Here is a 13377-nt window from a genome sequence, read left to right on the forward strand (position 1 = left end):
AAAAAAAAAGTTGGCCACGCCCACCCAGTCACATTACCCCCCCCACCAAGCCACGCCCACAAAACTGGTAGTAACAAATTTTAGATTTCACCGCTGGGGAAGAGGACTATTGCAAATCCATCAAACTGTAGAAGAAAAACAAAGTTTGAATGATTATGTGAACCAAAAAATTTCTACAGACTGCAGATTGCTGCAGAAAAATTGCTGCAGATTGTGAAAACAGGGAACATTATATAAACAACAGAAACAAAGACAGAATATAAGGAAAATCAGCTGGATGATAGATTAAATAGATGGAAAACCAAAGCTTTGCATGCACAGTACTTGAAAAACATCGAAGGAAAATGTGATGACAACTTTACATGGGCATGGCTTAAGATGGGAACCATCAAGAAAGAAACGGAAGGTTTAATACTCGCTGCTCAAGAACAAGCACTACAAACTAATGCCATGAAAGCAAAGATACAAAAATCCACTGACAACCCAAACTGTCGACTTTGCAACAACGAAGTCAAAACTGTTTCACATTTAATATATGAATGCAGCAAAATTGCACAAACTGATTACAAAGCTAGACACAACCAAGTTGCTAAATTAATCCACTGGTCATTATGTAAAAAATACCACTTACCTGTATCCAAAATGTCATGGGAACATAAAGTGGAAAAAGTTATAGAAAATGAGAAGGTGAAGATCTTGTGGGACTTTCGAATACAGACGGATCGTCACTTGGAACGCAACATGCCAGATATCACAGTTGTCGAAAACCGAAACATACAATGTATTGACATCGTGGTGCCAGGAGATGCCAGAGTCAAAGAAAAAGAACTGGAAAAAATCATGAAATATCGCGAACTCGCCATCGAAACTACGTGGCTATGGATGAAACATGTAACGGTGATACCCTTTGTCATTGGGGCACTTGGTACCATGTCCAAAAATTTTATAAGATACATTAACAAATTGCAGCTTCCTGCAATAACACCTACAGAAATGCAAAAAACTGCACTACTTGGAACATCGTACATCTTAAGAAGGTACTTGGTTGATACCTAGGACCCTGGCAGCAACCCGTATCAACCATTAGCACCAGTCAATGGTATTTGTGATGCATTTTTGAATGTTCAGTTGACTGAGTTTCATGTTTAATGAATAACAACAACAACAACAATGGTCCTTGGTATTCTCTGAGCTTGCTTGTTTTCTTGCAGATGTTTCATTATGCAAACTAGGTAACATCATCAGTGCTAATAAGGAGTGTGATTTGCTGTCAGTTTATATTCTAGTATAGGGGTCTGCAACCTTAAACATTCAAAGAGCCATTTGGACTTGTTTTCCACAGAAAACACCAGGAGCCACAAAACCTGGGTGCGCGTGGCCAATTTAACATCACTCCTGTTAGGATATGGTGTAAGCCTAACAGGTTGTCCAGGCAATATATGGACAATATATGTGTTCTATGACTTTAACATGAATATGTATTCTATGACTTCAATAAGTACTGCTGAGTCATTGTAATGCTGAGTCATAGCAATGCTGATTGGATAAGCTCTGTTGTAACTGTATTTAAGAAGGGAGCTGAAATGTAGTCATTGATGATATGCTACGATCGTATGTGGATATGCTATCATCATGGGTGGATATGCTACCATCGTGATCTGTTACCAGCGTGAATGTGCTGCTATTTATTATCTACTGCTGTTTTGTATGGTAAGAAGACTTTTGTATCACTGGACTGATTTGACTGGCAAAGACTTGGATTGTTTAAAGACTATGAGATTGTTTTTCACTACAAAGTAAAAACTTTGATAAACCAGTTTGTATGTATTTTATTCATCGCTCTCAGCACCGTTTCCCTGTGCTCTACGCTCTGCTGGTTGGTTAACACAACAATATCCTTAACAACTCCCACCCAGTCATATGAACCTTTCCCCCACCACGTCTACCCAGGTTTTGTGGCTCCCGGTGTCTTCTGTGGGAAATGTGTGTCTCTTTCTCCATCCCTCCCTCTAATTTCTGTTTTTCTCTCTTTTCCCTCTCTCTCTCCTCTCTTTTCTTTTTTCTTCTCTTCTCTCTCTCCCTTCCTTCTTTCCTCCTTCCTTCCTTTCCCTTCTCTCTCATGTTTCCCTTTTGCCTCTCTCATTCTCTCCCTCCAGCTCTCTCATTTCTCTCCTTCTCCCTCTCCTCTCTTATTTTTCTTTTCCCCCCCTCTCTCTCCCCTCCATCATTTTCTCATTTCTCTCTTTCTATCCCTCTCATTTCTGTTTTTCTTTTTCCTCTCCCTCTCCCTCTTTCTTTCTCTCCCCATCTCTCTCTCATTTGTTTCCCTCTCTTTTCCCTCTCTCTCATTCTCCCTCCATCATTTTCCTATTTCTCTTTCTCTCTGTTTTTCTCTCCTTTCTCTCTCTCTGTCTCTCTCTCTCTTGGAAAGCGCTCTCCTTGGGGCTCTTCGCTACTCCTTTTCTTTCTTTTTGGCAACTTTTTGGAAATCTGGGCTGGCTGAGGAGTGAGCACGAGCCGTAGTGGCGACTTCACCAAAGACAACCCTCCTTCTCCTCCTCACAGGACCCTCTGGGCGGCTGTTGCAGAGCCGGGAGGGTGCGTACGAGCGGTGATACTCTCCTCAAACAAGCGGAGCGGTGCTGCTGCTGGCACTGATTGAAAAGCGTCCTCCAGGCGGCTTTAAATCTTGCATTGGGGACATTCACCGCCCGGAGGACACTTTTCAATAAACTCTGCTGAAGGAGTAAAGCAGCTCAGGACAGCCGGAAAAGGGGGCTGGCTCCGCCGAACCTCACACGCCCATCCCGGGGATCAGGCTTGGAGAAAGCCAGAGCACCCTCGCCAAAGACACTTGCCCATTAGCCAGTCAACCCGCCCTCTCTGTGCGCCTTCGCTGTGCTTTGGCCCAGCCCGGCCACTTGTTTGAGAAGGGTATCCCTGCTCATGCGTGTTCTGTTAGCTCCACAACAGCTGGCCAGGGGTTGCATGAGGAGGAGGATCACCTTTGGTGAAGCTGCAGCCACAGCTCATGCTCGCTCCTCAGCTGTGGACCTGTCCCCCTTTCTGTCATACCTTCCTCTTGCATCCCATTCCCACACTGCCAGTCCTCATGTTAGTGAGGTTAGCGTTGGCCATGGCTGGGTTGGGCCAATGTCTTGGGGCGCAGAGCAGGTCACGCAACCAGGTCAGCAGGGAGCCGCAGGAGAGGGGTCAAAGAACCACATGTGGCTTGGGAGCCGTGGATTGCTAACACATATTCTAGCTGTTTGCCCTGTCAATGTTGGTGGGGGAGGTCTTAGAGATTCTTTGCTTGGGTTGTTTGCTGTTGGCTTCCTTGGCAGTTTTTTGATTAGGGTATTGTTTACTTGACTGTTGGTCTGATATTAATCTTGGAATTAATCTATGCTGATCAGGGTGCTAATTGCTGGTGAAGAGATGCTTGGATCTTTTTATTTCCTTTTTGGCTGGTTGATTGTTGTTTTTAAAGACATTTTGTTGTTAACGTCTATGTATCTCTTGATGGCCAATTTGTCAGAGTGTAAGGCTTCTAGAAATTCTCTAGCATTTTTGGACTTGGCAGAAGACTGGTATAATGCATCCATGAACACCAACTGCCAGTGCAGTAAGAAGACATGATGAAAACTCTTTAATTTCACAACACATAGACAGACTTAACTAGTTTCAATGAGGAAAATGTGACCATCCTAAACTAAGCCAAATCCAAAAATGCCAGGGAATTGCAGTCTGTATGAGCTTTATTTTCTGGGTCATTTTCTACTCCATGGAGTAGCATTACATCACATGACAACACAGGTATAATTTGCTGTTGCTGCTGCCTCATGATCCAGGAAATATTGTTACTATCACATAGGCCAACTTGGAAAAATATTCTGTAATGACAACCTCCTCCTGCATTCTCTCACACTTTGAGGTCCCAGCAAAGGTCCTGCTCTTTCATAGAATGAAACAGATAAGGCTTGAATCCCTATTGAAGACATCCTGATGCTCCATTTCCTCCAGGCTCCCCTGTAACTGATTATGCATCACTATCTCACTAAATTTCCCTCCAAAAAGAAGTTATAAACTAAAACAGAATACCATAAATAACCCAAATCTACAAGGATGAAGTCAGGAAAGCTAAGGCTCAGAATGAACTAAGATTTGTAATAAATTCCAAAAATAATTTTTAAAAATGTTTTTTAACACGTAGGAAACAAGAAAAAAGTCAAGGAAATGATTGGTCAACTAATGGGAGAAGATGGCAAGGAGATAACAGGTAACAGGGAGAAAGTAGAACTCATTAATTCATTCTTTGCATCTGTCATTTCACAGGAAATAATAGCCCAACAGTACTGTAGAAGATAGAATAGGAATGAAAGTCAAAATAGACAAGAAAATGATAAGAAAACACCTATCCAATCTAGACAAGTTCAAATTGCCAGGACCAGATGGATTGCATCGCAGAGTTCTGAAGGAGCTGGCAGACATGATCTTGGCACCACTGAACAAATGCTCTGGTATAGAACAGGCAGTATCTGGCTCAACAGTAGTAACTGTGAGAAGGATCTAGGTGTCCTAATGGACCATCTAAGTATGAGCTAAACAGTGTGCTGAAGATGCAACAACAACAACAACATGCCTTTATGCCAGATGGTCTCTCTTTAATCCACATTTTCCATTAGTCATGCAAGTCTCCATTTTATTTATTATTATATAACCATCCAATTTATTTCTTCTTCTTTTAATTAAAAAAGTATCAAATCTTCTTTTTCTTTTTAAAATCCAATTCCAATTTTTAAAGTGTTTAGTCTTTTAACCATATCTCCAGATTGATTCTCTTAGTTCTGTTCCAAAATTAGTTATTTCTCGGGTCTTTGTCTCTTTAAAGTTGTAGTTTTTTTTTTAAAAAAAATCCAAAGCCCCATTGTTGCATAGCCACTGTTTTAGGCTAGGGGTCTTCTAATTACTAGTAATGCTCCAAACGTTGTTACAAGCCTGGGCTGTTGTCACTCACCTGGCTTCAAAGAGCTCCGTTTTTCTCCGCTTTCCTCCAGCACTTTTCTTGCCCGGTTGTCCCAGCTTCGTGGCAGCTGCCATGGCTGCCGCCCCCCACCGCCGACTCACAGAAGGTTCCCTCCGACCGCCGAGGAACTTGCCTGTTCCTATCGGTCGTCCGAGGTGCCCCTCTTCTTCCCCCGTCCCTGCAAGACGGGTTCGGTCCGAAGACCCATCAGCGGCGGTTCAGCAGCCAGGGTTTTCGCGGGGCTCATCAGAGCCCACTATTTCCCCAACTGTCTCACCGCGACGCAAAAACCGGAAGTCTATCTGGCATGAAGGGGAACTTTGTAACTTCCCTTTGCTATGGGAAACTTTGAGCTTCATAGATAAAAATTACTGAACTCTGTGGAGGAGGATTTTTCTTTCCTGTATACAGGTGGTTTGATTATGGTGAAAAGAAAAGAAATCTACAATGGAACTCCTACAGTTGAAACAATAATAATTTAAATGCTGACGCAGGAATAGAATATAAGCGCAGCCTCAAAAAAAAAAGATTGGATATATCATATCCGGAATAAAAATAAGAAAAGAGAATTAATCTGATTTGTTAGGATATGGTGTATGCCTAACAGGTTGTCCAGGCAATATATGGACAATATATGTGTTCTATGACTTTAACATGAATATGTATTATATGACTTTAATAAGTACTGCTGAGTCATTGTAATGCTGAGTCATAGTAATGCTGAGTCATTATATCCTGATTGGATAAGCTCTGTTGTAACTGTATTTAAGAAGGGAACTAACATGTAGTCATTGATATGCTACCATCGTGATCTGTTACCAGCGTGAATGTGCTGCTATTTATTACCTACTGCTGTTTTGTATGGTAAGAAGACTTTTGTATCATTGGACTGGTTTGACTGGCTAAGACTTGGATTGATTAAAGACTATGAGATTGTTTTTCACTACAAAGTAAAAACTTTGATAAACCAGTTTGTATGTATTTTATTCATCGCTCTCAGCACCGTTTCCCTGTGCTCTACGCTCTGCTGGTTGGCTAACACAACAATATCCTTAACATTGTTTATGGGCCCAGAGCCAACCAGAACTAACTAGGATTGATCAGAGCTAAACAGAGCTATATAGTGAACTGAGAGTTAATGTGAATAATACAGAAAACTGTGTTTGTGATATATAATCCAAGTGAAGATGGCACAAGAACTAGTATCGAATATCTCCATGATAACCCGTTTGGATGGAACAAACTATGTATCCTGGTCTACCAAATGTAATCTATTTTTGTGTAGAGAAGGACTGTGGGATGTAGTAAATAATCCACTGGATGTAACAGCAAGGGATCCTAATGACGATGAAGATGAGAAGAAATTGGCCAATTGGACAATAATAGACCCAAGAAGGGTTGTAATTTAGCTATATCCAGTTCTACTACTAAAGTTAACCAGGATTGGTGGGTGGTTGATAGTGGTGCTTCTCAATCTATTACTAGGAATAGAAAAAAATTTATGGAATTGAAGAAGAGTAACCAACATGTTAAATTAGCCAATGGTTGGAAGGTTAAGGTAGCTGGAGAGGGTGTTGCACGTTGGTCATTTAGTAATGAACCGTTGCCAATGTTATACATTCCTGGGTTAAAACTTAATTTGCTATCTGTTAAATCTTTATTGCAAGTTGGGTTTACAGTAACATTTAAAGATAAGTGTTTAATTGAGAAAGATGGCAATGTTGTTACTGCAATATTAGAAAATGATTTATTCATTTTACGGGAGAACCCAGCATTAGTGGCTTATTCTAAGTCAGTTTATAGGAATGATAAACCACATGATGAATGTATTCATCTGTTGCATCGGAGACTAGGGCATATAAATTTCAGGATGTTAAAGAAAACAGTTCAGTTATCTGAAGAGATAAAACTACAATCATGTAGTAAGTATTTGAATTGTAATGCCTGTAGTCAGCAAAAAAGCAGGGTAACCCCAGCAAATTGTATCAATAGTTTCAAAACCAAAAAGCCATTAGAGGTAGTGTTTGTAGATTTGATTGGACCCAAAAACCCAGCATAGGAGGAGCCTGCTATATCCTAAGCATAGTAGACCATTACTCTAGATACGGATTCTGTTATCTAATGAAAACAAAATGTGAAACATTCCAGCATATAAATAACTGGCTGCGATTTGTAGAAAGGAAACAGAAGTTTAAAGTAATGTGCTTAGTAACTGATAATGGTGCAGAATTCACTAACCAAAGGTTAGAGAAATTTTTGCAAGAGGCAGGAATACAGCATAAACGGTCTGCACCGTATAGACCACAACACAACGCTTATGTTGAAAGAAGGGGTCAAACATTACAAGCCATGACTAAAACAATGTTGGCAGATTCTGGTTTGCCTGAAACCTTATGGGGTGAGGCTGTTATGTGTGCTAACCATGTACTAAATAACATTGTACATTCATCTATGGGGGAAATACCATTTACATTATGGCATGGGAGGAAACCAAACCTTTGTTACTTGCACACATTTGGAGCCCCTGCTTGGGTACATATTCCATCTAATGTGAGGAGGAAGGAACAACAGAGTCAGAAAAATGTTTTTTGTTGGCTATGACTCAAATCATCGGTCCTTTAGATTTTGGGCACCAGGAACTACTAGTGTTTACTGTAGTGCAAATGCAAAATTTCTGGAGCACGAAGGATGGGAGAAACTTGAGCATGCAGATTACAGACAGGATGACAATAATGTTAGCATTGAGAATCAAATGTTTAATGATACCCCTGATGCAGATATACACAATGTAGAGTCTTCTATTAAGGATGGAGAGGATGTAGGTTTAGGGGAGGAGATTAAAATACCTGCAATGAGTCCTGTATTGCCTAGGAGATCTAATAGGGAAAGACATCCACCTGATAGGTATAAAGCAACCGTGGTTTGTCAGGTTAACATAGAACCTTCCAATTATGAGGACATCAAGATGTATCCTGAAAAGGAGCAAAATGCATGGAAGGAGGCAATGAGTAAAGAAATCAACTCATTAACTGAATTAGGAGTTTATGAAAATGTTAAAATACCACCTGGAGAGAAATTGATTGGTTGTAGATGGATGTATAAATTAAAGAAAGGTATAGATGGGATTGTAACCCATAAAGCTCGCCTTGTAGCTCAAGGTTTTGCTCAAACTGAAGAAGATTTTGATGAGGTGTTTGCTCCAAGTTTAAGAGCTAGCACGTTAAGAACAATGCTAGTGTTATGAGAAAGCCATTAGGAGTTAAAACAAATAATCAAACTGATTGTTGGAAATTAAAAAGAAGCCTTTATGGTTTAAGACAATCAGGGTTTGAATGGAACCAGTGTATAGTTAAAGAGCTTAATAATATTGGATTTCAGGAAGGTGTAACAGACAAATGTCTCTTTAAAAGAGAGAATGATGGTTTAATATCATTTTTGCTATTATTTACTGATGATATAGCAATAGTAACTAAAACTGATAAAGAAGCAATGGAGATTATTAGAAAGTTGCAAGGTAAATTCAAGATCAGGAATTTAGGTCATATTAGACATTATTTGGGCCTTGATATTGGTCAAACAGCTAGAGGATATAAACTGTCTCAGTCTAGCAAGATAAGTCAGATGTTGAAACGCTATAGTATGGAGCTATGTAAGCCAGCTAAAACGCCTATGGCACAGGATTTTCAATATGGAGAAATCCAAAGTCCTGGATTTAGTAAGGAGATCTATCAATCCCTAATAGGACGTCTATCATATATTAGCAATTGGTCGAGACCTGATATTTCATATAGCGTAAACCAATTAGCAAGATATAATGTAGAGCCAACAGATCAGCATTGGCAGGCCACAAAGCGGATATTGAGATATTTAAAGATGACAATGCATTATGCATTATATTTAGAACCTAACCGTGATCTAATATTGAGCGCATATGCTGATGCCAGTTTCGCTACTGATTTGATCACCAGAAAGTCTACATCAGGTATTGCGATAATGTTAGGAAACTGTCTAATAGTATGGAAATCAATATGACAAAAACATATTAGTCTATCCACTATGGAAGCAGAATTCTCATGTTTGTCACTATTGTGTACTGATCTGATTTATTATAAACAACTAATGATGGACGTCGGCTTGAAGGTAGATTATCCAATTATAATTTACGAAGATAACCAAGCTGCTATAAAAATGGTGACAAATTTAGCAGTTAAGACAAGGTCTAAGTATACTGATATTCGTTATGTCAAACCCCCCACACGCTGCAGCGCTAAGGCAAAAGAAGGAACTCGAACGTCAGCTTCTGAGTGTGTGAATCCTTTAATTCGTCCTGCGCACAACGATGCCGGTGGGCGATGTGAGTGCAACATGCACAAAGTCGGCGTTGGGAGCGGCTGCCTCCCAACGCCTTTTAAATCCTCGCGCTGCTGAAATATACGCCCTTCCGGGTTGCGTGGCCACAGCGCATGCGCACATGCGCATGCGCTTTCTGAAGGAAAGCTGGCCCACTGGTTAGTTGTCTTCACTGTCAGGAAGTTTCTCCTTAATTCCAGGCTGCTTCTCTCTTTGATTAGTTTCCTTTTTTTTTCAATTTTTTTTTTAATTTTTGTTTCTCATAAACATATTTAAATGTACAGTCATTTATCCACCATTTTCCATTCATCTTATCTTTTAACTTTCATTTTTAATTTTTAATTGTTCGGGGCTGCTCATTTACCATTTACCCTTTATTTTACCACAACTTTTCTTCTTCTCCTCCCCTTCTCTTCCTTCCTCTATCTCTTCCTACCTTCTTCGTTCTTCCTCTCCTTCTCTATCCTACTTCCCCGTCCCTTCCCCCACTCCTCCCTTCTTCCCCCCTTCTAACCTTCTCTCCCATTCCTCTTTCCCCTCCCTTTTCTTCCTCTCCTTTTCCCTTTCTTCTCTCTCCCTCTTCTCTCTTCTCCCTTCCTTTCTTTCTACTCCTTCCCCTCTCTCTTGTTGTTTCTCTTTTCAGTTCAATCTGGAATGGTATTTGAGCAGCCCCAATTTTCTATTTATCTCTTTTCTCATTTCAATTTCTTATTTAATTAATAATTATATCTATTTCATCATTTGTGTACATTTTTATAATAATCTCACTTTTTCTCTTTTACCCCCCACCCTCCATCCCTTTCTCCCTTTACCTAGGTATCATCTGGGTTTCTATTCTTCTGATTATTTTCTCCCATCTTTTCTCTAACTATTTTATCTCCATACCTTTATTCATATTTCCTTTCAAACCAATCATAAAATTTATCCCATGTCCTGAAATACATCGACTCCTCTTTATCTTTTATTCTCAATATTAATCTGTTCATTTCTGCACATTCTAGAATTTTCTTTATAATTTCTCCTTCCAATGGGATTTTGTCTGCTTTCCAATTTTGTGCAAATACAATTCTAGCCGTTGTTATTATATGAATAATCATATATGCATTTTCTTTACTATAATTCTCTGGTAAAATTCCCAATAAGAATATCTCTGGTTTTAACTCTATATGTTGCTGCCACATTCCCTCTAGCCATGTCTGTATTTTCAACCAGTAATGTTTTGCTTCTTTGCACGATCACCACATATGATAATATGATCCTGGCAATTGGTGACATTTCCAACACTTAGCTGATTTATCTTTAGACATCTTAGCTAATCTTTCTGGTGGCATATGCCATCTATAAAACATCTTATACAAATTTTCTTTATAAGCTGTTGCCATTGTTAATTTATAGTTTCTTTCCCATAGTTGTTGCCATTTCTCCATTTCTATAATATATCCAAAATTCTTTGCCCATGCTATCATTGTTTCTTTTACTTCTTCATCTTCTAGTCTGACCCACGATAATTATATTTTATTTATTTATGTATGTATGTATGTATGTATGTATGTATGTATGTATGTATGTAATTTATATGCCGCCTTTCTCCCGAAGGACTCAGGGCGGCATACAAAGAAAACATTCAACAATTCGAAAATTACATAAAAATTAAAATCCAATTAAAATTATTTCAATGTAAAAATCCCCCAACGGATCAGCCCATTTGATAAAAGAGCCACGTCTTCAGTTCGTGGCGGAAGGAGAGGAGGTCCGGGGCTGTCCTAAGCCCGGTGGGCAAACCATTCCAGAGGATTGGCGCTCCCACAGAGAACACTCTCCCTCTGGGGGCCGCCAGCCAACATTGTCTGGCTGACGGCACCCTGAGGGGGCCCCTTCTGTGGGAGCGCACGGGACGATGGGAGGATGGCAGGAGATGATCCTGCAAGTACCCCGGGCCTAAGCCATGTAGGGCTTTATAGGTGAGCACCAGCACCTTGAAACGGACCCGGAGGACCACCAGCAGCCAGTGAAGCTCATGCAGGAGAGGTGTCACACGGGAGTAACGAGAAGCCCCCGTAACAACCCGCACGTCTGCATTCTGGACTAGCTGTAGCCTCCGGGTGCATCCCAAGAGCAGCCCCATGTAGAGGGTGTTACAGTAGTCCAACCGAGAAGTAACAAGGGCGTGAGTAACCGTGGCGAGGGCATCCCAGTCTAGGAAAAGGCGCAACTGGCGCACCAGGCGTACTTGTGCGAAGGCCCCCCTGGTCACAGCCAGATGATCTTCTAAAGATAGCCGTGAATCCAGGACGACACCCAGATTGTGAACCCTTTCTGAGGGAGTGAGTAGCTCCCCTCCTATCACAAGTGACGGGACCACTAGATCACGAGATGCCGGCATCCACAGCCACTCAGTCTTGGATGGCTTGAGTCTGACTCTGTTTCTTCCCATCCAGGCCCGCACCACTTCCAGGCAGCGGGAGATCACGGAAAAGGCATCCCCAGGGTGGTCCGGGGTAGAGATATAAAGCTGAGTATCATCAGCATATTGATAGTACTTCACCCCATAACCACGAATGATATAATTTCTTAATCATTTTTTAATCTGTTCCTGTCAGTATTTCATCCAGTTCTGATTTCCCCAAGTTAAAACCATATTGTCTACGATCTGCTTCAAATCTTGATTGTATTTGCAATCTTGTATACCAATCTATCTCAATCCCTTGACTCCCTAGTTCTTGTTTTTGTTTCAATTCTCTCTGATCTGTCAAAATATCCTTATACCCAGAAGGTTGAAAACAAGTTAACATTAAAAGTCGAAAAAGAGGAAGTCTTAATCCCAACTGGATTTCTAACAGGTCTTACCTTTCCATAACAAGCCAGTTTCCTGAGGGTTATATGCTCACATAACTCCTGGCACAGACTCAGAAGATATTTTTTACATTTGTCAAGTTCTTCCATAATTCTGCCAACACCATGGCATCCCAGATCAGAACCTGGCAAAAGACAGCCCTTGTAACACATAGTCTGGTTCTGGGTATCTTCTATTACCATATCCAAAACAGTCTCCTATGAGAGAGGAGGGAAGTTCCAAAGCTTTATTAATTTTTCATAACTATAACCTGCAAGAGAAATTCAATGCCTCATTTTCTCTACAAAATGTAAAGTACACCTAGTTCTACCTGAAGATATACTGGACAAATATATATAAATTACAGTATATGGATTTCTTAAATAGATAGATTCAACTAGAAAATACTGGAAAATGAACATTACTGGAACAAAGATGTCCCAAACAAGTAATATTAAAATTAATCTTATTAGATTATAGTTCAAAACATGGATGTGTATCACATCCAGAATTTGGGTTTCTTCCCGCAAAAAGTCTTTATTTAGTTTTATAGGATTTCAAAATTAGAACAGAGTTTTATCCATATGGATAGAATTTATGTAGTTAAGAATTTCATTCTGTGATTTATGATTTGCTTAAAGTTTAATCACGATTTTCAGGCTTTTAAAACAGTATAACTATATGTCACACAATTGATATCAAGAGCAAGTACAGGTAGTCCTCAACTTACAACAGTTCATTTAGTGACTGTTTAAAGTTACAACATCACTGAAAAAAAGACATTTGGCAACTGATTCCTATTTATGACCTTTGCAGTGTCTTGGGATCATGTTACGATCTTCTGACAAGCAAAGTCAATAAGGGAAACCAGATTCACTTAACAACTGTGCTACTAATTTAACAACTGCAGTGATTAACTTAACAACTGGGGCAAGAAAAGTTGTAAAATAGGGCAAAACTCACTTAACAAATGTCTCACTTAACAACATAAATGTTGGGCTCAGCTGTGGTCGTAAGTCAAGGACTATCTATAATCAAACCTAAAGTATGTAATATATGCTAACTCTATTATGGGAAGTATTTGACATACATCTGTGTCTTAGTGTCTTCAGACTAGTTTACTCTAAAACTTAAACCAAATATTTGATTAATTTTACTGTGGTCTCCA

The 13377-nt window shown here is 39.9% G+C and overlaps 1 protein-coding gene across 1 annotated transcript in view; it reads right to left on the minus strand.

Moving 5' to 3' along the window:
- TEDC1 (tubulin epsilon and delta complex 1) overlaps window positions 1–13377 on the minus strand; it is a 68183-nt gene that overhangs the window by 23953 nt on the left and 30853 nt on the right. Inside the window, exon 7 of the mRNA XM_070939182.1 lies at window positions 12224–12427. Coding sequence (XP_070795283.1) covers window positions 12224–12427 — 204 coding nt within the window. The remainder of the gene's footprint in view (window positions 1–12223; window positions 12428–13377) is intronic.

Source organism: Pituophis catenifer, unplaced genomic scaffold, assembly GCF_029215685.1.
Source record: "Pituophis catenifer annectens isolate HBS135680 unplaced genomic scaffold, rPitCat1.0.hap2 SCAF_3, whole genome shotgun sequence".
Classification (NCBI taxonomy): Eukaryota; Metazoa; Chordata; class Lepidosauria; order Squamata; family Colubridae; genus Pituophis; species Pituophis catenifer.